Consider the following 26,802-nt stretch of genomic DNA (forward strand, 5'->3'; position numbering starts at 1 on the left):
AGAGAGAGAGAGAAACCGAGAGAGAGAAAACAAGAGAAAGAGAGACTCGAGAAAGAGGTTTGATATTATCGTAATTATGAGATAATTATCTGGTGGAGCACCTGGCTGGACTTCTTGGTGGAATGCAGGGACACAGAGAAGGCGGAGGCAGGAGTGACTCACTCTGTTATGAAAGGACAGACACACATGCCCTCTCAGTGCCAGATACACAGGGCGGAAGAGCAAGGAAGAGCAAGGAAGCAACAGGCAGGCAAAGCCAAACGCTCCGATGTGACACGGTTTTTTTTGGGCGAGATTCGGGCCTGGCGTGCCGCGCAGCACACACCGCAGCGCAGCGATGCCGTCCAATCACTGGCCTGGATAAAAGGTGTATCAACTCATTCGGTCACCTGGTCAGAGACTCTCTCTTGGGGGGGGGGGGGGGGGGTTGTTTTTTTTTTTCCACATTTCCACGAGACAGTGGCTTGGCTTTGGTGTCGCCGCTCTAATTGGCCGGGGGGGTAGAGTGTAACAACACAGACGCCTCTACATCCGCCCCCTTCCTCTAGAGCCAGAGTTCTTTTATCCTGCGGGAAAACGCGAAAAAAAAAAAGAAAAAAGAAAAAGAAAATTCTCATCGGCTCCTGCTTTGTACCTGCTAAAGGCCCCGCATGCAGAATCGGTGCACGATTGTTGTTTAAGTGAACCTATTATTAACGTCGATGCATTTGATGTATTTAGCCGCTGAATTCATCACCCACCTCTGTGTGTGTGCAGCACTTGTGACGTTACAAATACCCGTCTGCAGTGATATGCTTTCTTGTCCTGCGTTGGATTTTTTTCTCCTTACTTTTTCTTGTTTTTTCTCAGCTATAACTCCCCGTGCATATAATGGCCTCATTGGATATTAATGCTGCAGATGATTTGCCTGCGCTATGAATTGAAGGGCTGTATTAAAGCAAACTGTATTCATTAAGAATTACTTGATGCCTCCCCCCTCCGCCCCCCCCCCCCCCCCAACTCTGTAATAAACCCTCTTTCAGATGAGCCATTACGGTCAGCACAATCAGACATATATGTTTCACTCAGTATGCAGAATACCCACAGCCCCCCCCCCCCCCCCAACACCCCCACCCACCCGCAACCCCCACTCCCCCCCCCCCACCACCCCCAACCCCCCTTTGTGTCACTCTGCAATTCCTCTGCTTTCCTACAGTGGCTTAGGGACAGGGACCACTCGGGTTGGACTGTACATTCCTAATATCATGTGTTCAGCATATTTCAATTAAAAGCAACAGTCTCATTGCGATTCATTTAAAACTCGTAATATTTCTGTTTTTCCCACTGGTGTAAAGACAGGTTTTTGTGGTACATTACAAAAAATGAACAAGTACTTTAGGTTCTGGCTTAATTATAGCTGAGGCAAACTGCGCAAAATTGGGTTAAAATCTTAGCAGATAAAATAAAACCTTTTTTAATGATGATAATCATAATGCTGTCAAATTGTTTTGAAGAACAGGAAGGATGGAAAGTAGTTTTATTGCTAGAACAACGGCTAAACAGACGACAACGTGCAAGTTGAAAGTGAGTAATTAAGTGTAAAACACGGGTATGTAATTGCTCATCTGATGTGTGTTACATGCCACAGCTGGTATTGAGATTGAATTTGGGTTGTGTTCGAGGTCAACAAAATGGTATGTTTGGCCTGGATATGTACAACAATACATTGAATCTGAACTCACAAAGTAGGCATAAAAAATGTGAGCTTATTCAGAGGGACCTGAAGCTTGGGAAACTTCATCAAGACTCTCACAGTATTTATTTATTGGTCCGACTCTCAATAACTCATTTTATTGAGGGAACAAGCTGTCGGTAAGCATATAATGAGTGCACAACAACCCCTTCCTAAGACATTTCTACTTTGTCACTGCATATTCACAGGAGGCTCTGGTTGGTGGGATTTATAATTCTAAACTCTCAAAGGTGTTTTACTCCACTCTGAATACTGAAGTCACCTATCTGTCAAAGACACCCATTCCACACACACACACACGCACACACACACATAAGTACACATACACATATACATGCACACTTATGCGCACACACACATACGCATGCATGCGTACACACACTCACATACACGTACATACATGCACATACACAAATGCACGCAACCCAAACACATGCAGGCTAGCACACACAGACACACACACACATACATGCACACACATGCAGGCTAGCGCACACGCACACACACAAAGGTCTCTGTCTCTCTCTCACACACAAACACACGCACACAAACAAACACACACACACACACCGGCTATCCCTCTTTCATACACACACAGGATATCTCTCTCTCGCACACACACACACACACACACACATACACACACACCCAACATGCTCTCTTTCTCTCTCTCACACACACACACACACACACACCAGAGAGGGAGGAGAGGACGGAGGGCTGTGGGGGGGGGGGGGGGGGGGAGTGTGTGCGACACCGCGGTAGCCCCCCCCCCCCTCACATCCCTCTCCTGTGGCTCCAGGGGAGGCAGGGACAAGTGCCAGATCAATAGCTCTGGCCCCTCGCAGCGGCTCCATTTCTCAGCCGGGACACTGATGCTAACTATCAATAGCAATAAGGGGCTGTCTGAGACCGAATTAAAGCGCTGCCTGACCCGCGCGGGGGGGGGCCCGATAAACATCTCGCGTCCGGGACGGCTACAAATAAAACACTTGATACGCTTGAACTTTCCGCCGTTAATTTATCGCGCGGATATTTTTATTCCTTCCGTTTTTAACGTTGTTGTTGTTGTTGTTGTTGTTGTAGTACGTTGCTGTTGTTGTTTTTTTGTTTTTTTTTCTTTCGAGCTCGTTTTTACGTTGTCTGTTTCGAGCTTGTATAGAGAGAGATCTCTGTTTATCCACTTAATAATATCTGAGTGTATTAGTATTGTTTACATAGTACAATTTAAAATTTTCCTCTCTCTCTCTCTCAAGAATACATAAGCACTTATTTTTTTTGTAATCTGTCTGATTTCTTCAAGATGTTTGGAGTGTTTGCCTCTGCTCTCCCAGCTCTACCACAGTGTAAACCCTCTATATTTACAGCAACAGCTAACAACAAAGACCAAGGTTAAGGCTCTCTCATTCCAAATATAATTAATCAAAGTCGTATGAAAGAATTTGTTTTGAGTGAATATGATGACTCAGGCATAGGCCCTTGATAGCCAAAGCCATTCTGTTCCCCGTTGCTCTGAATCCAACAAGTGTTTTTAACACAATCAAAGGGAATTGTAATGAAAATATGGGATTGCTTTGACGGCAAGCTATTCATGTGGAATACACATTTTAAAAATGCTTTTCTCTTGTGCCCATTTTCTGTTTTTTTAAACATATTTTGCAATGAATAAGTGTTTACTAAAATATATGTAGCTGCACGAACTTTACACATGGAAAATTCCATTGAAGCATTGTTTCTGAAATTAAATGTAATGGCTTTATTGCATTTCATATTTTTTGTCTTATTTGTTTCAGGCAAACCAGAAGCACCTCATCTCAAATGTTTGGTGTCAGCGAATAAACCTCACAGACACAGTGTTCTCTGCTACCATCCAGGGAGAAAGAGAAAAGGGCCAGGTATTCCAGTAAGTAGACGATTACGTTAAACCGTGACTTTGTTTGACATTGTAAATAAGTGTAGGCAGGACAACTGAGAAGCGATGGGCTACGGGTGATATACTCATTAAACATCAAAAACACAAATTACCACTTCCTGTGAAATTGGACAGGCCACTACCACCCCCAGCCCCCATCTCCCACCCCCTGCCCCCCCCACCCTCATGCCTGTGCCACACTCATTCCAGCCTTAATTCTGTCGGCAGGAGCAAATCTCCCCGAACAAATCGCCCAAGCTTTAAGAGACACCCTGTGTAATTAAACCTCCAAGGGACCTCTGGGTACGCATGAATCTACTGTATTACAAACCCCCCTGCCCCCCCCCCCCCCCCCCCTTCCCCAAACCACAGTGTCTCGGTGTGGCCCCCTTTTGTGGTTTGGTAAATGTTGAACTCCCGGTCACCTGCCAAAGCCGCCCCCCCCCCCGACCTCCCCCTGGCTTGTGCGCACTTCCCACCTGGCAGTGGTAACCGCCTGCCTCCCTGCCTGCCTGACCGCCTGCCTCCCTGCCTGACTGACTTCCTGGTAAAACTGCAGAGAGGAGGGAAGCCGTGCGATTCCCTGCAGCGCACAATATCGGTTTCTTCCCGCGTGTGCGCGTGCACGCACTCCGCACGCCTAGCGCTAGCCTCGTGACTAGCAGCAAGGCCTCAGGTATCTCCTGAGGCCACACAAAAAAAAAAAAAAAAAAAAACAGAGTGTAAGTGTAAACGGCAAAAACGCACACCAGGTAACAGAAAAAAAGGGAACATCTCCCTTTGACATTTCAGTATGTCAGAGGGGTCTGTACTGTCAGCCCGAGACACCGCGAGGACAAACATGGGGGGGGGGGGGGACTGATACTGAGTAACATTGCAGGAAGTCGTCAAACACGATAGAGAAGGGGACACTCACTTGGGAGAAGTGGTAACGGAACGGCAGGGAGGACAATGGAAGGGGTCTGATCTCTTAATTAATGGGGACCGGTCTCTGCTTCTGCAGGTACTGCATTTTAATGCGAGTGATTTTTCAAACGCAGCCGTGCCACATGGCAATTTGTTATAACAGAGCTTTCTAACCACTGGCGATACCGGTATTTGATGGCAAACTTCAAGACAAACCTTTGATTTAAATTAACCAGGAGTTTCCAGTTTCGCATTTGTAGTGTATGTGTATGTGTTTGTTTCTGTGTGTTTGTACTTGCGTGTTTGTGTTTGTGTGTGCGCGCGTGTGTGTGTGTGTGTGTGTGTGTGTTTCTGTGTGTTTGTGTTTGTGTGAGCGTGGGTGAGAGTGAGGGAAAGAGAGAGCGTTAAATGCCTGTTAATTCACTTAAAACCATGCCAGTATTGCACTCATAATGGACAATATAACATTAAATTATGTATATTCATGTGTACCATAATTATTTTATGAAACATTTTCAATTAAATAAAATTTAAATCCAGTACTTTTCTTAGGATACTTCGGTCTCTTCCTGCAAAACATGTAGATGGTATGAAAATATATTTTATTGATGTGCCTGAGGTTTGCCAAGACTAAAAATGGAATAATGTTAGTGTACTTTTATTTAACAGGCATGCTAACGATCTTTAAATTAAAAGGTATTTCAGCAGCCATAAAGATGTTGACAACAGTTCCACTTTGTGAGACGTCATGCGCTGTAGCCTCTGCTCGACGCGTTGACTGAAAGATGCACTTGTTCCAGCGCAGGCTGAGTGCAGCGCGCGCTCGCTGGATTGCACATGACACCTATAACTACCCAATCGTGCAAAATATGTTTATTTTCCGGTTACATTTTCAAGAACTTTTACACAGTGTTGTGCTGCTTTGTGGTCCGGGTATACAATATGTAGCAACTGCACACCTTCGGATTGGGGGAGGGGTAATTTCTGTTACTGACACTAATGAGCATTTTAGAGTCACACTGCTGCGACATCAGTGCAGCTTCACTACTCTGGAAAACACTTAATGGAACACAAACTGATCAGAGTATACTACTACGTTGGAACATAATCTCATCAGAAAGTAGCCTCAATAAAGGTACGAGTTCAATACATAGGTAGGCGATACATTCGTGGCAGGCAATGTTAAAACAATGAAAAGTATCAGGCCCAAAAAACAGTCCCATGGTAAAATAACATGAACTGGAATTTTACATTCGCAAAACACTGCTACACTTAATTCCCTTGTTCGTTTTTCTCTTTCTGCAAGATGAAAGCCAGGTATTATTTCACCGATTTAGTCTTTCAAGTTATATTTTTGAATATCAGATATTTTAATGACACTGCCTAACACTTTAATTTACTTTTACCAAGACGCTGTTCAATCTTTTTTTTCCCCATATACAGCAGTCTTTATCTTTAACCTTAACGTAGATCAATGGGGATAAATTCTGTGCTGCAACAGTCCTAATATCTTCCAACTGTTGGAATGTAAATTACGTCGATAACGCCCGGATGAGTATAATGAGGAGGGCGATGGAGGAATAAAGAACAATTTACGCCTGGCACAGTCGGTTGAAAACATTCCCAAAACTTGAAATGGTCTCATAAATACACAAAGAACACTTCTCCACGATTTATACGCGCGTGTGCGGTAACGGCAATTACTCACCCATTGGTATCGTTCGTTATCCTGTTAATCGTATAAATGATGTACCTGAGAAAGTTTAAACTCATCTGAATTCGCTCATCATTGCACGGGATGGGGGGGGGGGGGGGGGGGGGGGGGGTGGAGGGGCAAAGAAAGAAGCATGCAGGTTGAGTAACACGTAACACAGAGGCCTCCCATTAGAGAAGGGAAATACTTTCTTAATTAGAATGATCTATATAAACTACTAACAACAAGGGGATCTGTGGGGTGCCGTATATTTTCCCCTGTCCGTGCCCATATTGCTTATGCGATTCAATTATGCGGTCAAACGGTATGTGTTTCTGTGCGATGATCAATTATTGGCTGTCAGTAATAATAGTGAATGATGCCCGCATGCATCCCCTACCCTTCAACCCTGTATTGATTTGCGCTCGCGCGCGAGCTTTGTGCGTACAAGCTTCTGTTACTTTCTCGACAGCAAATAAAAAATAAGAAAGCACTGCAGTTTGTCATGAAATATGGAACTGTATTTGTGAATGTAAATGTAATGTAAAAATACTGGCTGCCTTGATTGCATTCGTGATTTCTTTTATTGAATCCATTATTATTATTATTATTATTTTGGTGTTTCGTTTGAGTTATGTAACATTATGTAATACCTTTATTGCATTTTTAAGAACGTCACAAGGTTATCTGTAGTATATTTTCAAACATTTGTTTCCACCTCCAATTAATTATCCTTCAAAACAGGGGTGGGAGGGTGTGTTTGGCTGCTTGTGTTTAACCCCAACCCCCTACCCATTGCTTTGAATCCTAGTCTCATTTTAATTCAGCCCAAAATTTCTTGCTGTTTGTGTCATTCAACCCGTGATTGTTAACACAGTGTAGCCCGACCGTCTGGAGTGAATCTCATTTAAAACGTCTCTCGCTCGACTGGGCTGCAAATCACCCTGTTTACAATCTCACACCAACACTCACATCAATTAACTGACCATTGATTTTCCAGTCCAGGACATTACAATATTGCAGACATTTCTCCTTTGCCTCCCTTGGTTTATTACTAATATGATTTTCAAGAAAGACAGAGATTCCTGCTTCTGACCGTTGGCTACTGAAATATAGTGAGTTATGCTGCAAGCTATACCGTTCGTGCATTTATTTCTACCGCAGGCAATTATTTGCTCTCATTTGTATCGATTAAAATTTCTCAGTTTTACGTTTTATTTCGTTAGTCTTTAATACTTTAATGCGCTATTTGTATTAGTAATGTTTATCATGTTGTGCAAACTCTTAACTATATATATGTATATATATATATATATATATATATATATATATATATATATATATATATATATATATAGCATTAATTTAAGTCTTATTTTATTCGTATTGCTCATTTGTTAAAATAAAATAAAATTTAAAAAAAAAATCATTATATGTGCAAAATGAATAAAAACAATTTCCCTAAATGTACAAATGAATTAATGTAATTCGTGGCGTCCAGTAATGTATCACTTTTGCCAAAACAAAATAAGCTTGCAAATTATTTTTCTGTCTTTCTCTCATTCTTTCTTTTTTTCTTTCATAAATAAATAAATAACAGACGTCCTAAGTAGGTAGCTGATACAAGAAAGGACTAGATCCATCTAGCCTGCAGCTGCTCTTTAAATATTCAGTGAAAAATAATGGCATCCAAGGCATCACCTATAGTAACGTTATTATCTTCATTCCTCAAAATCACCCAAACTGATAGCTTCGTTTGTCTTTTCCACATAATAAATCTGCTAACGTGCTGCTAGAGTTCCTGTAGGGATTTTTATCCTGAAAACAGATTCCAGCTAAAGCCTCATCAATAATGAACATTTATTTTTTGGATTCTGATGATAATGTTTGAGTTGACATTATTATTATTATTATTATTATTATTATTATTATTATTATTATTATTATTATTATTATTGTTATTGTTAGTGTTGTCGTCGTTGTTGTTACTATAGCATACAGTTCCTTTGTATTGCACTCATAATTATTGTTTCTAACAACTGATAGCTGAAATGTTATTGCTGTTTTAAATAGCCTAACAATTAAATAACAATGAAAAATTAATTCACCCTTAGATAACTGGCAGTTTCGAATTTTCACCATCCAACCTACTGCGCCCAGTAGTGTTCTTACTGTGAGCACATGGCCACATCAGCTGCGTGTGTTCGTACCAGTGCTAGTTGCACCGCTTCCACGGTGTTTTTGAAACATTGTTTTAGGTTATGCGGCCTTTATTGCTCATTATTGAAACATTGCCTTTTACAACGTATTGCAGGGCAAAACAAACTGGCCGTATCTGCGTTTGTGTAGAATGTCGAATATTTACTTGAAACCTTCAAATCCTGGTTTCTGAAAGCAATATATGTTTAATGCTATGGGGGGAAATACATATATATAATTAGGCTTTTTTTATTTTTTCTTGCTGCGTTACAGTCAGAATTATAACCTGAATAAGTTAATGAACTTCAATCCAAAAATCCAGGGATGCCTGCTGAAAAATGTCACGCCACTGTGTTTTATAAAAAAAACTTAAAATTGGTAAGTTAAATATTCTCGAAGTGTAGGTTCACCTGAAGAACAAATTTTCATTGTAAATCCCGTCTCAATTGTCAGTTCACAACTAATCGCAGTCAGCGTTTAACAGCTAAATTCCAGCAATATTATCCCATATATCCACATGTATACATCACGGGGTTATATTTGAGGATGCAATAAGTCAATATAACTGCAAAATAAATGTTGCGAAAACAATGAAAAAAAAACGTATTTACAGACGACTAAACGGGATATATTCTCAATACTTTGATATTCCCCGGTCTCGTCTTTGCCACTTGCTTGTACACACTACACCGCCACGCGCACGCACAGACAGCTTGCAGCTCCGTCGTCCTATGATAGAATAGACCGGTGACCAATAGAATCATAGATGGGTTGGGCTCTAGATTTCTCACAGTGTTCCATGGGGCCCTTAAAGTTTGTTTGTTCGCGGAATGCGGTGCGGGGTGAAAACGTGTTAGCTACACAGTACGGCGATAATCAGATGAATCTTATTGGGATATTCGAGACTTTCCACGGACTTCCGAGATTCCAACATCGCAATTAGGCACGAAACTTCTTTAGATCAGCCGACTCAATTTTTCTTTCTGTTGAGCCCAGAGGAAGTAATGTGTAGCGGTAAAACGGCGCTTGCCATTAAACATCTGAATGACAACGACTCTCAATACAAGCCAGAAAGAAGGATAAGGAAAATAACGACGAGGCAAACTGTGGCAAAGTAGACGTCTGCGGGGACGCAAGGATTTTTCGCCGCTGTAGTCAGCTGAATTCATCTGAAACGTGTTGGTTTTGTTAACATTTAATGAACGGGATAGATACAGTGGAACGCATGGGCACAGGACTCTGTCACATTCCAGTAGTAACTAAGATAAGCTGCGAGCGGCTCCCAGCTGGTTGCTAAGAAGGGTTAAACTGTATCTAAAGGGAGTCGGAAAATCCTGCCTTTCCTTCTCACGGATCAACTCATTGGGTGGGAGCGGAGAGAGAGACAAGAGTCCCCAGCAAATCAGGAGCTAATTGATTAAAGAGACTTCATTTGAATAGGGGACTGGCGAGGTGCCAATCGCCTTTCAAAGAACCCCTGTATGATTAATCGCGAAGCATTATTGATAATCATAATTATAGCAGGACACATGCGCGGTGGATGGGCTCGATTTCCGTAATTTTGAGCAGATTTTTTAGTAATTTTTTATTCTGCCCTGGCTGATGTGTGAGCCAGCATGTCGCGGAGGAAACAAGCGAAGCCACAGCATTTCCAATCGGACCCGCATCTGGCCTTATCCGAGCACAATGGTAAGTTAGAGCCGAGCTTTGAATCATAGCGAGTTACCTTGATACCCGCAAGCCGGAAGCCCGAATCCGGTTGCGACGTCTTTCTGGAGTTTTCTCTCCCGTGTGGGGGTTTAAAAGCTTGGCGAGGATTCCAGATCTCAGCCTGTAACTTTTCATTTGTTACCGTTTGATTATCGGACAGAGCAAACGCGGTAGTTTGAACATTTTCTAAGTATCGCCATGTTTACAAGTCTTAACAGGCTATTTCTTTGTAGTTTCCGAACTTCTTGTGGATGATTTTTTTTCTCAGTTAAGTCTTATTTATGCGTAAACGTGGATTTTAAAAAAGTATCCTACGGGCGCATCCTCCCCACATGCAACATGTTTTGGTCTTCAATTAAAAGCTCATTCTAGTTTATCGGTCACTTTTAACTGCCAGTGTTTATTCCATAAACTCCTGGCGCACGCTAACTGAATCGAATAAAGAATATTAATACCATTAGACAACATTTTGTAGATTTTTACGATCACTTTGTATCGTGTTTGGACAGCCTTGGAAACCAATCGGTTGTTTCTTAAACTGTTCAGGTGCTCGTGGGTTTTCTGCTTTTGTCCGTACTCCTGCTATTGTCGACAGAAGGTTTCCAGAAAACTACGAGCCCAACAGTTTAAACTTAACTGACTTAGTCCCATTATTCCGAATGATGAAAAATAATTTTAGACTTCATTGAGTTGGCTTCAGTCTCCGTATAAGGCTGCAGTTTTCGTCCACAACACCTTGTATTTCATCCGTTTTGTACCACCAAAAAGTTGTGACCGTCACAGATGCGCTTGCATAACATTAAATGTAAGCTGTTTAAGATAGTCAAAATAGAAATATAATTGAAACGCTCAACACACAATTGTATGTTGCTTTGGGCAATGTTGGAAACCAGAAAAAGTTTTTTTTTATTTTTTTATTTTAGTTATTTTGCTGAATATAAAAAGACGTGATTGTCATGTAAATGAGAGGTGAATGTGTAGTTACACTGCGGGAAGGAAACGTATGTTCTTATGTATTCTTTTTTAAATCGGGGCCTCGGTTTTGAAAATATGTAAAGTCCTGCACGCAGATAGCCTATCTTATATAAACCAATCAACGAAACATTTTTCGTGATGTGTAGTAAACAGGAAAATCTGCATTCACTAGATTAACTATCAAACAAATAAAACTCTATCCATACTTTCAAAGTTACTCATTAAACTGACTTTTATTTCTTTTTTTTCCCTGTTGCTGTTTGTTTTGTTTTAAATCATGTCGCGGCCCCCTGGTCCCTAAACATTTTTTCTCAAGGATTTATTTTAACTGGATTATTTAACCAATAACCAAGCCACTAACTCAAGTATATAACACCTTGTTGCTGTGTAGGCTACTTTTTCGGTTGACAACAAGTTTACAGTTTCAGGCCTTCGAATTCTGAAGTAATTAAGTCGTATGCTGCTTATGGAAATGCAACGATACATTATAAGTTTATAAATAAACTAATACTTGCTTAGTTTATTTATACACCCGTCCAAATGTTCACCCTTCTCTACTTCCAAAAATACTTGCATTGACAAAAGTCCATGTTTACAGCACATGAAAGCATTAAAAAGGGGCAAAAATGCACTGTTGCTTTCGTTCTGAGGGCCGCGAGATTCTCATAGTTGCGCAATAATTCTAAACAACTGTCCGAACATTTTTTCCTACGATCTCAAAAGAGCGTCTTGTCACCCTTGGCTGACAGAAAAAAAACGCATGAAAGTTGTGTAAAGTAGCCTATGTATTTACTTACATTCTTAGAATACTAGAGTGCGTTTTTTCCCCGTGTACTCCATTGGTGCAGTTCGTCTCCTCACGAAGTTTTTGATAAGAGTCTTTGATGTGGTACGGTTTCAGTTCTTGGTATCTAAACAAGATCAACTCATTTTCTAGATAATTTAGTCTTTTGATTCGATTTTCCATATTGCTTCCAAATGTATGCCTTAAAGCAGAAACTAAGGCCAAATTATCGAAATAATTGGATCTGGGGGTTTGCTTATGGTATATCCAAATTTTTTTGTTTTAAATCAGAATTTAAAATACTGAAAAACATATCCAAATACATCTTTTTAAAATATCTAGGCCTATGTGATGTAATCTTAATATCTGATTCTTTATTTTATAAAATATAAAACAATAAAAAATTAAAAACATACTAGAATAGTTGCACTGTTTGTATGATAAATGGTACTTTCGCCTAAGTTAAACGAATATGAAGCGACTGTTACTGGTTTATGTTTGTAGTGGTTAGAATGAGAACAGCAAACTCTGTCGTCATGAAGACAGCTTGAGGGCTTTGTCGCTCACCCACTAGTTGCTGAAATCAGTGTACCGTTCAAAAATAACTGTAGGAAGACTAGGATCGTACAGAACCTACGCATTTCCGAACAGAACATCAATGCGGTGGTGCACTGATCCCACACGTTTTAAAATAAACTAAGATTAAGTACACTTCTTTCCTATACAGTTGAGGTTAGAACATGTTTTTGCACATGCAGCAATTATAGTTAGCGATAGGACTGCACTGGCATTATCCATTTACAAGTTAATTTAATTTACTTGGCGAATTCATGATTATTTTCTGTGCGTTCTTTAAGTTGTTTCCCCACCCTTTCAATGTACACTTTAAAAATGTAGATGTTTTTTAGATTTTGCTTGAACTCTCCAATTTCAGAGTCTTATGCTGTCCACGACCTTTGTTTGTGACTGTCTGTCTGTCTGTGTGTATGAACTTTTTTTCACAAACATATTTTTATATTTGCTGAACATTTTCTAAATAAAAAGGTAGTTTTTCTCAATTCTAAAAACCTAGGTTCACCCCAGTTTTGCCTGATTGTGTTGCGCACGCTGGATCAATGCGAAACATAGTTTTCCACTGAAGCATGCATGTTTTTCCCTGGGCTTCGCAACATTTTTCCTCAAATTCAATAATCTCGTGAATGGCAGCATTTGTCATTTTACCTCAGCAGGAAATTACTGAAATATGGCACACATTGAGTAAGCTGAAAATGTAATACCTGTAATTCTATCAGTTATCAAGTTTAGTGCATGGATACCCAAGCCAGTTGTAATCAAATACAATCACACACATACACACACACACACACGCACATCGACGGGTAGATGTTCTGATTGGAAAGCCCTGAAGTATTTAAAGGGAGGTGTGTGTGTGTGTGTGTGTGTGTGTGTGTGTGTGTGTGTTTGCGCATGTGTGTGTGTGTGTGTGTTTGCGCACGTGTGTGTGTGTGCATGCGTGCGTGCGTGCGTGCATGCGTGCTACAGTACTAGATTGGTAGTTGTACTGGATTGGTAGGGATGTTAGCATTGGCAGGGGGGGGGGATAACTGAGTGCACAGGGTGCGGTATGGACAGAGCGGTGTGGACAGAGCTGCACTGCCCGGGCTCGGTCCCTCATACCCCCCCACCCCCCCCCCCCCCCCCACCCGCAGGCTGTGGGATGTAGCGCCGAGCCCCTGAGACTGCTGTTTTAACCTTTGCCGGCCTCTCTCCGTGGGAAGGTGAGGGGAGTTCAGGCCAGCGGTGTGTTCTCCTGTACTTAGTTATTGACCCCAGGGCCCTGAGCCACAGGCGACCTACCGAGGGGGGGCCTTATCAATGTGGCTGTTATATTGGTCACTCTTGTTCTTCACCTTCAAAGAGTAGCTCTCCTCCCCCCTTGCCACACACATACACACACACACACACACACACACTCATACACACACGCACACACTGAGGTTGGCAGGTTGCTCACACACACACTCTGCTTTACCTTGCAAACAGCAGGATTCGGTTACTTGTCATTGTGCCAATGTTTATACAGCCAGCAGTTTAGATGTAAGCCTTAAGGACATGCTTTCTGTTTTCTTTTCCCCCTCATCTTCTGTTGTTCTTCTTTTCAATGCGCCAGTGTGACAGAAGTGGGGGGACCAGGTCTCCTTCCTCCCTGGGAAAAGTGTAGCTTTTAGTGGAACACCATCTAGTGTTCAGCTGGGCGCCTCCACAGAGGTCTAATGTACCATCTTGGAGGACCTGAGAGGTTGTGCGTTTGGGGGGGACGGGGGACCCTCTCCTGGGGGGGTCACAAGTGGCTGCAAGGGTGCGTCAGCGGCACTGCGAACGAACGTAGGAATTAACGCGTCTGTCGTTCTTTCCCTCCTACTACTTGTTCGTTTTTTCCCCCCCTTTCTGCGTTTGTTCATGTCTGTGGCTCTGCGCGCTTGCGTTTTTCCGCCTTCCCGGAGGCCTGATAATGCTCCGCTTTCCCCCACTGCGCTGTGATAATGGAGAGTTTTAACACTTATGGCTCTCTTCACCGTGCGGTGTGGCTCTCTGGCGATGTTTTCTGTCAAGGCTAGACCCTCTCAGAACGCCGAGAGAGGTTTACTTTTCAGCTGCAGGTGAACACAGTTGTACTTTGATCACGCTGAAAACGTAAGGTAGCATTTAAGTTCACGATGCACCTCGTGCTTGTGGAATTATGTTTGTCCTATTTCTTTTTTCCAATTCATTTTGTTAGCAAATTTGTTAATTGGAATGATTAGTTTTAAAAGGATTAGTGAATATAAATAAAATATGGCTTTGGATATTGCAGCCAATATATTAATTCAGAAGTTAATATTTGATGTATTATTTTTGTAAATGTACAGTGGGTAATATATGCATAGTGTTTACTCTGTGTTCGGTTGTATGTGTGCCTGTGTGTTATATCTGTGTGTGTTTATGTGAGTGATAAACTGAGTGTTAGTGTGTGCGTTTCAAATTCTAAACCATATGGGTGTTTTTTTTCTTTTTTAATGTGGCTGCTGTGTATTAGAATAGTGTGCGCTGATTATATCTTGCAGAATACAATAAACACTTGGTAACAAGGTGACATTTTAAAAGAGCACATTTTTTTGCGTTTAAGATAGTTATTGTCGGCTTTGTTGTTAACAGGTATCATTTTATTAAGCCTTCTTTAGAATTATTATTAATATTATTATTATTATTACTGACAAGCATTCTTCTAATTGAAACAAATAATTTTCTTGATATAAAATGTGTGATACAATGTTTGACTGCTAACTGGGCGGGGGGGGGGGGGGGGGGTTAAGAACATACTGTACAAAGATGATGATGAGATTGATTGGACTCCGGGTCCAAACTTATGTTCTGCTTTATAAGGACTTGTCAAATATATTGGCTTCTGTCCTTGAAGAAATTTGTATGAATACTCGCTATTGGAAGATCGTTTCGTGATCATTTTGTGTTCTCTCTTCGGTTGCAAGGCATTCATTTCTTAACTTTCTAGCTCCTTAGTGAAATACTTTGTAAAAAAGAAAAATAAAAAAAGTAAAGTACTTCAGTACACTAGTGTCGGCTTAGGATAATTTCTGGATCCAGTAAAAATTCATAAGTTTTATTCTGTGGCAGGCAGTGATCCTTCCACTATGCCTCATGGCTGTGGGCCTAAAACAAAATGTAATGCTGGCTTTCCTTTTGTTCTTACACAGATATACAGTGTAGATTTCTGCAAAGTGTATTCAATTTATGATACTTTGTATGCATCACCATGCATACTCTGATGTATAGTGGCATGATGCTTTATTTTTGAGTAAACAATACTTTTAAAAAAATTACAAAGGGTTTGAGACCTTAGTAATTCTAAACTTGCTGAAATATTGTTTAAAATGTAATCGTCTACAAACAAGTTTATCTGCCGACTTCGTATGACGTGAAGTCACAATATGTTGGCTCGAACATTCATTTTTATCTCAAAAATGAAACTTAAAAAAAAAATTTCTTTCCAAATTTAATTTATTCCGTTTTATTTTACATGTGTGGCTGAGCAGCCTGGCCTCCCTGTAGCTCTACACTACACTTCTCTCAACAAATGCCCTGAAAGGGATTGTTAATATTAAAAGTTATTAAAGTTGCGCGTCTCTTTTTTTTTTGCATGGTTTAGTGGTGTGAATCTGGGTTTTACTGTCATGGCAACTTTGTTATCTGATTTTTTTTTTCTGTAGAGAGAGAGAGAGAGAGAGAGAAACATAGGGGGAGATAATCCCTGAATTAAACAAGATCTGCTTTCAGAGGCCGCTCTGAGAGATGACCACACAGCACAGTGGCGGCGGGCTAGCCGCTCTCATGCTGATTAAACAATAGGAAGCCATCCTGTCTTTCAATGGGACCCGGGTCAGAGCTTTTTGTGTTTCATTTGCAAATGAATCTCTCGCGCTGATAAAAATGTTGAAGGCCGGTGGCCGGAATAAAAGGCCGGTGAAAGGGATTCATAGAAAAACTGCTTTCAGTGACAATTTGTAATTCGAGTCGTATGTTAAACAGCAAAGAAAAAAAAATTTTTGGGGGGGGGGGGGGGACAAAAAAGGAGGAAAGATGAGCAAAAAAAAAAGCAGGAGTTGCTGAGGGAGTTTAGGGCCTGCTGTGAGCGCTTGTCCTGTGTTAAACTCTCAGTGTTTTCCTTTTGTATCTGGCAGTTCAGTTTTGTGATGCCTGTCTCTGCCAAATTTAAATAAATTCTGTTTCTGGAAAAAAAAAGTATTGTTTTGCTTTTTCAAATAGTGAAGACTTTTCTTGTGGGTTTATGTTTTAGAAACGCACCAGAAGCCAGTGTTTTGTTTTTTGTTTTTTTCAACGAGCTTATCACTTCTTGATAACTTGAAGGAAAAAGTAATTGTTTGGCCTTGCTTTATTATGTGAACACATACTGTTTTTTTTATTTGTAAGATTTATATCGAGCATGGAGTGTACTTTCAGATCTGATCCAGACATAGTTAAGATGTTTTTAATAAGTAATTATTTTTGGATGATTTGTTGCTGATTGTTTAAATGTGTAAGTTTTATCAAACAACAATCATTGACTTCATGCTAATATGCCATTTTCTTAAGCTATATTTAACCCGGGCCATTCACTGGCTACAGAAGAGTCTTGATACGAAAGGTGGTGTTGTTCTCGTCAGAGCCTGATTGCAGCTTGAATAGCTACAAATTAGTTTAGTGACAGGGATAAACTGTCCAAGATGCCTCTAGTTGGGTTGAAAATGAGCAAAGGTGACAGCAACTTGAAAGTCTAATAAGTCCTTCAAATGGTTGATTTGCGCCCATTGGACAAGTAGACAATGAAGAGTATGAAATATTGGAAATCAATACCTTTCTATGAAATTTCATTAAGCCCCAGTGTCTTCAGTTCATAGTATTTTATATTTTGATGGATTATCTGGAGAAAATGATTATCTAAGTCAGTTGGATTGATGAAACCCATGTGGACATTTTCAAAGATCAGTTTTAAGCAATATTTGAGAAGTGCTATTGATTTTTCCCTTTTATTTTTTCATTCCGCATTTTCTCATAGCACAGCATTTAACTTTTTTTTGGAGAGTGGGCAGTGATCTTGTTTTCTTTTTTGTGTGTGTGTGAAGATGTAACACGCGTTTAAAGGGTTAATTCATGAAAAAATGTAGTTTGATACATAAATCTGCTTTTTCAACCAGGGTGTATTTCCGATCGCTCATCCTTTGTTCCTTGCTTGTGTATTTCAGGGGACCCAGAACCCGGCTCGGAGAACCTCCCCAGTAAAGACCCCAACGCCCACGTCTGTGGCAGATGCTGCGCCGAGTTCTTTGAACTGTCGGACCTCCAGCAACACCAGAAGAATTGCACTAAGAATCAATTAGTTCTGATAGTAAATGAGAATCCGGTCTCTCCTCCCGAACAGTTCTCCCCCAGTTCCCCCCCCAATAATCCTGATGAGCAGATGAATGGCACAGTTAATAACACAGATCAAGAAGAGTGCAGTGACCTTTCGGAGCATAACGCACTTGACAAAGAAGAGTCCATGGATATGGACCTTTCCGGAATTCACAGCCACAGCCACAACGACAACGGTGGCGGCGGCGGCAGCCACAGCAGCAGTAGCAGCCACAGCAGCAGTTGCAGCAGTTTCATCAACAACAATAACAACAGCAACACCTGCAGCAGTAGTATTAGGAGCAGCGCTGGCCCCGGCGCGGGTCACTCCGCCGTCTCGAAATCTCTACCTCAACTAGGTAACCTGGCCGAACTGGGAAGCTTCTCGATGATTAACAGCAACGTCATCATCGAGAACCTGCAGAGCACGAAGGTGGCGGTGGCCCAGTTCTCCCAAGAAAGCCGCCCCGCCGGCGGCAACAAGGTGGCGGTGCCCGCCCTCATGGAGCAGCTCCTGGCCCTGCAGCAGCAGCAGATCCACCAGCTGCAGCTCATCGAACAAATCCGCCACCAGATACTGCTGCTGGCCTCTCAGGGCCACCCCGAGATGCCCGCGCCCTGCGGCGCCCCCTCCCAGGGCGCGCCGGGGACGTCCGCCAACCCGCTGACCACCCTCAGCTCCCACCTCTCCCAGCAGCTGGCCGCGGCCGCGGGGCTGGCGCAGAGCCTGGCCAGTCAGTCCGCCAGCATCAGCAGCCTGAAGCAGCTGACCGCGGCCGCACAGCTACCTCAGACCAACCCCGGCGGCGGCGGCGGCGGCCTGCCGTCCCGGGCCGGCGACTCATCTCAGAACATCGGCTCGATGGTGGCGTCGGCGGCGTCGGCGAACAACACCCAGCCGTCGGACAAGCAGCCCGCCCACGCTAGCGGCCTCCACCCTCAGCTCGGCGCCGCGTCGCTCGCGAGAACATCCGTGCCGGCCTTCACGATAGGTAGCCTGCTGAACCCCGCGGCGAAACCGCGTCTACCTCAGCCCCCCCCGCCGCCCGTGTCCATGTTCTCCAGCTCCCTGCCCAGCATCAGCGCACCCGTGGAAGACCTGAACTCCCTGGCCGTCCTGGCGCAGAGAAAAGGCAAGCCCCCCAACGTCACGTCTTTCGAATCCAGGCCCAGCTCCGAGGAGGCCTTCTTCAAACACAAGTGCAGGTTTTGTGCCAAAGTGTTTGGGAGCGACAGTGCCTTGCAGATCCACCTGCGTTCTCACACTGGGGAGAGGCCGTACAAGTGCAACATCTGCGGGAACCGCTTCTCCACCCGCGGGAACCTGAAGGTCCACTTCCAGCGGCACAAAGAGAAATATCCCCACATCCACATGAATCCCTATCCGGTCCCAGAGCATTTGGACAATATTCCAACCAGCACTGGCATTCCATACGGCATGTCCATGCCCCCGGAGAAGCCGGTGACTAGTTGGCTTGACAGCAAGCCGGTTCTCTCGACCTTGACCACTTCGGTCGGCCTGTTGCTCCCGCCGACAATGCCCAGCCTGCCCCCCTTCATTAAGAAAGAGGAGAATCACTCCGTCGCAATAACCAGCCCCTCCAGTTCTCTAAAAAGTGACTCAGGTGCTGCAGAGCCCTCCATGAAAATTAGCGATGGCGTGTCAGAAGAAGGTGAAGGTGGCACTCTGCCTACCTCAAATGGAAAGACGGAGGAGTGCAACCCGCTGTCTAGCATCTACACAAGTGTGAGCTCTGCTGCTGAGAACTCTCTAGACTATTCCTCAACCAACAGTCCCCCCATGACCACAAATCCACTTATGCCCCTCATGTCTGAGCAGTTCAAGGCTAAGTTCCCCTTTGGTGGCCTCCTTGACCCCTTGCAGGCTTCTGAGACCTCCAAGCTGCAGCAGCTCGTGGAGAACATTGACAAGAAGGTGACCGACCCAAACGAGTGTGTCATCTGCCACAGGGTGCTCAGTTGTCAGAGCGCCCTGAAAATGCACTACCGCACGCACACCGGCGAGAGGCCCTTCAAGTGTAAAGTGTGTGGCCGAGCGTTCACCACTAAAGGGAACCTAAAAACTCACTACAGCGTCCACCGTGCCATGCCCCCACTGAGGGTCCAGCACTCCTGCCCCATCTGCCAGAAGAAGTTCACCAACGCCGTGGTCTTGCAGCAGCACATCAGGATGCACATGGGCGGACAGATCCCCAACACCCCCCTCCCTGACACCTACCCAGAATCCATGGAGTCTGACACGGGGTCGATGGATGAGAGAAACTTCGATGACTTGGACTTTTCTGATGAGAACATGGACAACATGGAGGACTTTCCCGACAGCAGCATCCCAGACACGCCCAGATCTGTCGATGCGTCCCAAGATAGCCTCTGTTCTTCCCCGATGCCCCTGGAGATGATGGGGGTGGCAGGCCTTGAGAGCCAGATGAAGATGGCCCACCAAGGGATTGTGGAGGAGCTGCATGCCAGCAGGTTTCAGTCTTTTGAGAACGGCTCCATAGAAGGCGATCATCTCACCAATGACTCCTCATCCTTTGGAGGGGACTTTGACAGCCAAAATGTGGGGAGTCCGGCTATGTCTGAATCTACCTCTTCTATGCAGGCACCTTCCCCCACCCTCAGTGCACCTGTGCACCGAAAATCCCCCGGCATTGAAGAGAGGCAGCAGACGGCTTCCTTGTCCGAGCCCATTGGTGCAGGCCTTGCGCAGTCTGGTTCCACCGGCATGGGGGCCTTAGACTTGACATCTTGCAACCCGTCGAAAGACCCCCTGAGCATGGTCTTCCCCTTCCGCGAGCGGGGCACCTTCAAGAACACGGCGTGCGACATCTGTGGCAAGACGTTCGCCTGTCAGAGTGCCTTGGACATTCACTACCGAAGCCATACCAAAGAGAGACCGTTTATTTGCACAGCCTGCAACCGGGGCTTCTCCACCAAGGGCAATCTCAAGCAGCACATGCTCACCCACCAGATGCGCGACCTGCCCTCCCAGCTCTTCGAGCCGTCCAACCCCGGCCTCGCCTCCAGCTCCAGCCCCTCCCTCCTCGCCGTCAGCTCGCTGTCCTCCATGATCAAGACGGAGGTCAACGGCTTCCTGCACGGCCCCTACCAGGAGTGCAAGGAGCCCCCGGTCAGCCTGGTCACTTCGTCTGCCGCCACGTCTCCCGTGCTGTCTGCCGGCGGCGCCGCCGCCGCCGCGCCGCCGCGGCGAACCCCCAAGCAGCACTTCTGCAACACCTGCGGGAAGACCTTCTCGTCCTCCAGCGCCCTGCAGATCCACGAGAGGACGCACACCGGGGAGAAGCCCTTCGCTTGTACCATCTGCGGTCGGGCATTCACTACCAAAGGCAATCTCAAGGTAAACTCCGTTTTTATTCCCATTATTTTGAATTGTTGCACTTCATTTTTAAAATTTTTTTTTTGAAATTGTTACACTCGATAAGGTGCAGTAATGACTTTGCAGATTGTGTGTGTGTGTGTGTGTGTGTGTGTGTGCTGCTATTACACTGAAGCCTGAGTGACTCTGCTGAGATTCAGCTGAGAGATTCAGACCACTACAGCCAGGTAGTAGGCTAAACTGTAAAGACTCAGTAACAAAGAAAGTAACAAGAGCATATTTCCCTGGACCAACCGCTAATAAATAAGTACTCTTCATCTTAACCTTTTTGAATATTTTTACGTGTAATCATATGAAATTAAGCATGTTTGTAATTGAACTTACATAATTAATTTAGATTAAATAGCAAATCTGCTTGATATTGTTTGAATGGATATTTTTGTCATTTGAATTGCCATTTTTCTGATTTAAGTAATAAGTGAAAATTAAGTGGTGGTCCAGTTAGTGTGTGTTACAAACCCTACTTAATCCTTCTAAGTGATATGTTTTCCGTTGCACTTATGCCAGTGTCTAGATTTTTTAAAGTTTTTCATTGTTTTTATATTGCTTAAAAACATTACCATTTGTAATTTATTTTAAGGCTGTCCACATTAGAATGTTGAACATTTCACCAAGTGAAAATGTAGAAAACCGTTGCCCCTAATTTTTAAACAAAATAATAAACTGTACTTACACTATTTCTGCATATTGGCAATTCTGTATTTTGTCTGGTGGTGCAGTTCCATTCATATGGTGTAACTGATCTGTGTTATTAATGGGGGAACCGTGTTGCACCTCTTGTCTAATCGGGTTGGGGCAGGGGGCCGATCGTGCAGGAGACGGTCATAAAACGCACATTTATTTTCGGTGCTCTCTATCTCATGTGAGAACGCTGTCATTATCCAGCTGTTTCGTTTCCTTATAACAAGATGAAAAGGCTGGGGGGAGAAAAAATATGTTGTGTCCTTGTTTGCAGAGGGCGTTTCAGGGGTAAATGGCCAAATGTAATACTGCCAACAGCAATGAAAATGGACACTGCAATTTTAACCTAAACAAACAGGCTTTCCTTCAGAGAATTGTGTATTAGGGTCAGGATTAAACACGGTATATCATTTCTGAAATGCGGCCAAAAGGACTAGTTTTGTAGCAACCCTCCTGCCATACGTCTAGGCAACTTTACTGTCTGCCCATCTCGATATTGTAGAACCCTTTTTAATGCACTAGGCTGCAGTCAGCATTACTGAGTGGATTGCATTTATATTTTTTCCATTGCATCACCCCTTGCAGTCTGTGTGAGTGTTGGTGTGGGCGTGGCAGATAAGTTTTACAGACGGTGCTAATTTGTTGGGGGGGGGGGCATTGTTCCGTGTTTTTTGGGCAGGTTCACATGGGAACGCACATGTGGAACAGCGCCCCGGCCCGCCGGGGTCGAAGGCTCTCCGTGGACGGTCCCATGGCCTTCCTGGGGACCAACCCCGTCAAGTTCCCCGAGATCTTCCAGAAGGACATGGCGTCCCGTGTCGGCAGCGGGGACCCGGCCAGCTTCTGGAACCAGTACGCGGCCGCCTTCTCCAACGGCCTGGCCATGAAGACCAACGAGATCTCGGTCATCCAGAACGGGGGCCTCCCGCCCCTGTCGGGGAGCGTGGGGAACGGGGGCAGCTCGCCCGTCGGCGGCCTGACGGGCAGCCTGGAGAGGCTGCACAGCTCGGAACCTAACGCCGCCCTGGTGGGGCTGGAGAAAATGGCCAACGCGGAGAACGGGAACCACTTCCGTTTCACCCGCTTCATGGAGGACAATAAAGAGATTGTGACCAACTAGCCGGGGCATATTAGCATTCCCCAGACGTGTGCACACAAACACAACACGGGTGTGCGAGAGAAACAAACACCAGAAGAAGAAGAAGAAGGAGGGGAAAAAAGCACCAGATGAGAAGAAATGTCGAGCTTTGGGGGCTTGCCTTGGAAACTTAATGAACTTAAAAGGTTAAGAGGACATGCTTTTTTGTACAATGTACAACATATTATAGTTTTAAGGAGTTTATTTATTAGTGATTATAACCTTGCTTGGAATCAAGTGGAAGCATTAACAATTTCTTTAGTTTTCTGTTCTTTAGCCAGAATGGATTTGTATGAGTGCTTAAAAATGTGCTTTTGAAACTTAGCATTTGCAACCATACCTGGGTAGATTACCTTGGCATTAAATTATTTTATATATGTAGTATATATAACATAACCTTTGATGTTCATGTAATGCATTAGATCTTTAATAAAGCAGAAAGAGGCTGTAAATACCGTCCACTGTTCTGTGCTGGAAAGTCTGCCAGCTGTATGTTATCCTTCTTCCTTTAAAAAAGAGACTGCAGACAAGGGACAAAATGCCCTTCTGAACAGTTTTTCAACTTTATTAAAAATGAATTTAAAAAAACATTTCATTTGTTTTGTAGAATTAACCCCTTTTTTGTTTGTATTGTGCTTTTGGCCTGAAGATTTTTTGTTTTGTTTTGTTTTGTTTTGTTCTGTTTGTTTCTTGCTGTAAAGGTAAAAAAAGCAAGACCGCTATTTTAGAGGGGAGGATTTCAAGAAAGCGTCGTCTTGGTAGTTTGAACTGAAACGACGAAAAAAAAAAGCCTCATAGGTGTTATTGTAATTAAAAGTGCTGGATTTCCATACTGCTGCTATGATTCAGCATCTTCGTCGACATCACATGCAAACTATAGATGGTTCTGTAAATGTCACGTGGTACAAATTCCAGAACCACAAATGTACATAAAATTCCTCACAAGACAAAGTCCATCTTGACCAGGGGGACAAATAGTGTTTTTATAAATATGTATATATGGTTCGAAAACATTGGGACTGTTACATGCACTTTCTTGGAAAGTTGGAAGATCTTTACTGGGTCCAGTTTCTCTACAGTTTAATACATACTAACAGCTAAGATACTGTAATTCTTACTCTAATAATCAAATACATCAGTTTTCCAAAAGAAACAGTTGTTTGTATTCATGTTTCCTGCAAATGTTTGTTTTGCGGAGTGATGCATTGTCTGCAAACGTTTTTTTCCAGCGATTATGTGTGTGCCCGTCATTGTTGCCATTAGGCAGTAGGTTAATGTGGTTTCAAATCTTTTAGAAACATGATGTGAATTACTGCTATTAAGGTTAAACATTTTCAAAATGTGATGCATTTTCCGGTCAAAATTAGCATTTTCCACAAGTCCGACTGTATGTTTATCTTTGCAACAAAACAAAAAATGTGTGTATGTATGTATACGTTTATATATAGTATGTATACATATGCATACACACACACACTCCCCGCAACATCTTGTAATGTCACACTATAAATGTAAAGTAGATATCTAAAGTCGGTCTAATGAAAGAATACGGAGCGAATAGACGATTCAGCCAATGCTGAGACCACCAGAATTGGGTGGATTGGCACAAGTCGTTTAAAAACCCGTGATGGCGAAAGTCAAATTCGTTAGTCCATCATTTCCGCTGTTGTCAGCCTTCTGAATCTTTAATTACATTATCGACCAAATCGGAATTCTCCGTCTTCCACCGTCCGTATTGATGGCTTTAGCAGACTCGTTGTTCAAAAGGGATTACGTTTGCTTTAAATGTTTCCTGTTGACTGTCTCAGGTTTTCAATCAAAAATGTTGCCTATTTTATATATTAAGTAGCCTTTGTGCGTTGGTAGTCTAAAGGTCGAACACTTCAGAACGAAACTGGGTGATTTAACTCATCAGACTCATGTTACACTACGTTACGACTTTACGTTTTAAATATTTTATTTCATCCTATAGAAAAATATTAGGCTACATTACGGGTTTCAGGAGCCTAGCACATTAATTTATTGTAGTAAAGCTAAGATATGGGTTTGTTTGCCGACATTTCTAACATCAACGTGAATTGAAATAATATTTTACAGTTATTCAAATAATGTATAGGATACTTATTTTGTACATGCCTGTTTGTTCATCTTTCTGAAATCGTTTTCTGTCGAGCACAAGGTTAGTTTACGTTTTAGTCTTAATTCTATGCTTCTAACTTGTTATTAGCTACCTGCAGCATACGAGCCTATTTGCTTAAAGCGCTGCCATGAACTCCTTTACCAAACTGTTATTGGCCTATCAGAAGTAGGCCTTTATCGGTATAAAGAACAGGTCAGTTCAGAGGTGGAATCGAGGCTGTTTTCAACGTACTCGTTTATTTAAAGTGATATTTTTCCTTTGCTTTTAAACAGCTGCATTTAATTTTACACATCGTTGCACTTCCTGCAATGCAGGATTTGTTAATTTGAGCCCAGCATCCTTCTCTCCCTCGCCCTCTCTCTTTCTCTCTCTCTCTCTCCCCCACCTCTGTGGATTTTATAGCTGGCTAAATTCCCCAATATTTACAAGATCTAGATGCTAAATGATCCTTGCAGTGGGCCTGGGCTCGCCGATGGATCCCCGCCCCTCCCGTGTGCTCATTGACGCGCACATCTGGTCCCCTGACAGCGCTTTGTTTGTATAGAGCATCGGCTTCCGGAGACTTTTATTACAGAAACGAATACCTTAGGCCTGCTCGAACCTCTATTTACTAACTTTAAGTAGGCTATGCACAGACGTTCTCAGCTCTCGGCACCCCAGGATTTGTTTGTGGAATGACTTGTAACAAGGTAATGCGGAAGGTAGTGGTGATATTTACTTCGTCGTTTCCGGATTAATGGTCTATGTAATGCATATTTTAATGCCAAAACCGATATAGGTTTTATATTTTTAAAAGAAAATATATATTGTGGCAATATCTCATATATGTCTGATATACATTAAATTAAAGTGCAATGGAATGTGAGATGTAGATTAAAATGTCTGTTTTAACTGAGGTTACATTTTTAATAGGCCTATCAGATAACAATGCTTGTTTTCTTTGTAATTTCCTATCCAAAGTCATGTCCACAACTAACATGATCATTGCAGAATATATTTTAAATAGAAACATTTATTCATGAAATATATAGCTGCATGACATTTTCCACTTAACACTGTCTAAACACACACACACACTCACACACACACATATATGTATACATTTGCTGCCCAATGAGGGTCTGAAAATAAAAAATAAAAAAACCACCCCAATTTGGAATGGCCAGTCCTCTGGAACCACAGGCATACATGCAGGAACCCCCCGGGAGAGTGTAGACATCTACGGCTATCCTCCGAAACCAGCAGTGTCGCCAGAAGCTTCTTTTCAGACCGTAGGCTGCAGCGAAGCTTGTACAGAGCAGAGTCAGAGGAAGACCTTTTCATATGCGGCTCTGACTGCAGACTGCAGCTACAGGTGCCCCCCCCCCCCCCCGTTTCTCGAGGCGACCCAATCGGCAATTGCACGTTGCCTGCCACCGGAACTATATGTCACAATCGGCACTGGCGTGGTCCAGATTCGGTCCCAGCCCATGAGCCTCATCGTGGTATGAACAATAACTTGTTTAAATCCAACATGTCCATATTTCTATTATATAATAACAACAATAATAATAATAATAATAATAATA

General features: G+C 43.1%; 1 protein-coding gene across 1 annotated transcript; it reads left to right on the plus strand.

Annotated features, from left to right (window-relative positions):
- The first annotated feature begins 9,229 nt into the window (after positions 1–9,229).
- On the plus strand, positions 9,230–24,247 carry LOC118215686 (sal-like protein 1). Its single transcript, XM_035396633.1, has 3 exons — positions 9,230–10,131; positions 17,710–21,236; positions 22,636–24,247. Exons 1-3 carry the CDS (start codon positions 10,059–10,061, stop codon positions 23,074–23,076), a joined length of 4,041 nt encoding a protein of 1,346 aa, XP_035252524.1. The 5' UTR covers positions 9,230–10,058; the 3' UTR covers positions 23,077–24,247.
- The last annotated feature ends 2,555 nt before the right edge of the window (positions 24,248–26,802 follow it).

This window comes from Anguilla anguilla, chromosome 16 (assembly GCF_013347855.1).
Source record: "Anguilla anguilla isolate fAngAng1 chromosome 16, fAngAng1.pri, whole genome shotgun sequence".
NCBI classification, from domain to species: Eukaryota; Metazoa; Chordata; class Actinopteri; order Anguilliformes; family Anguillidae; genus Anguilla; species Anguilla anguilla.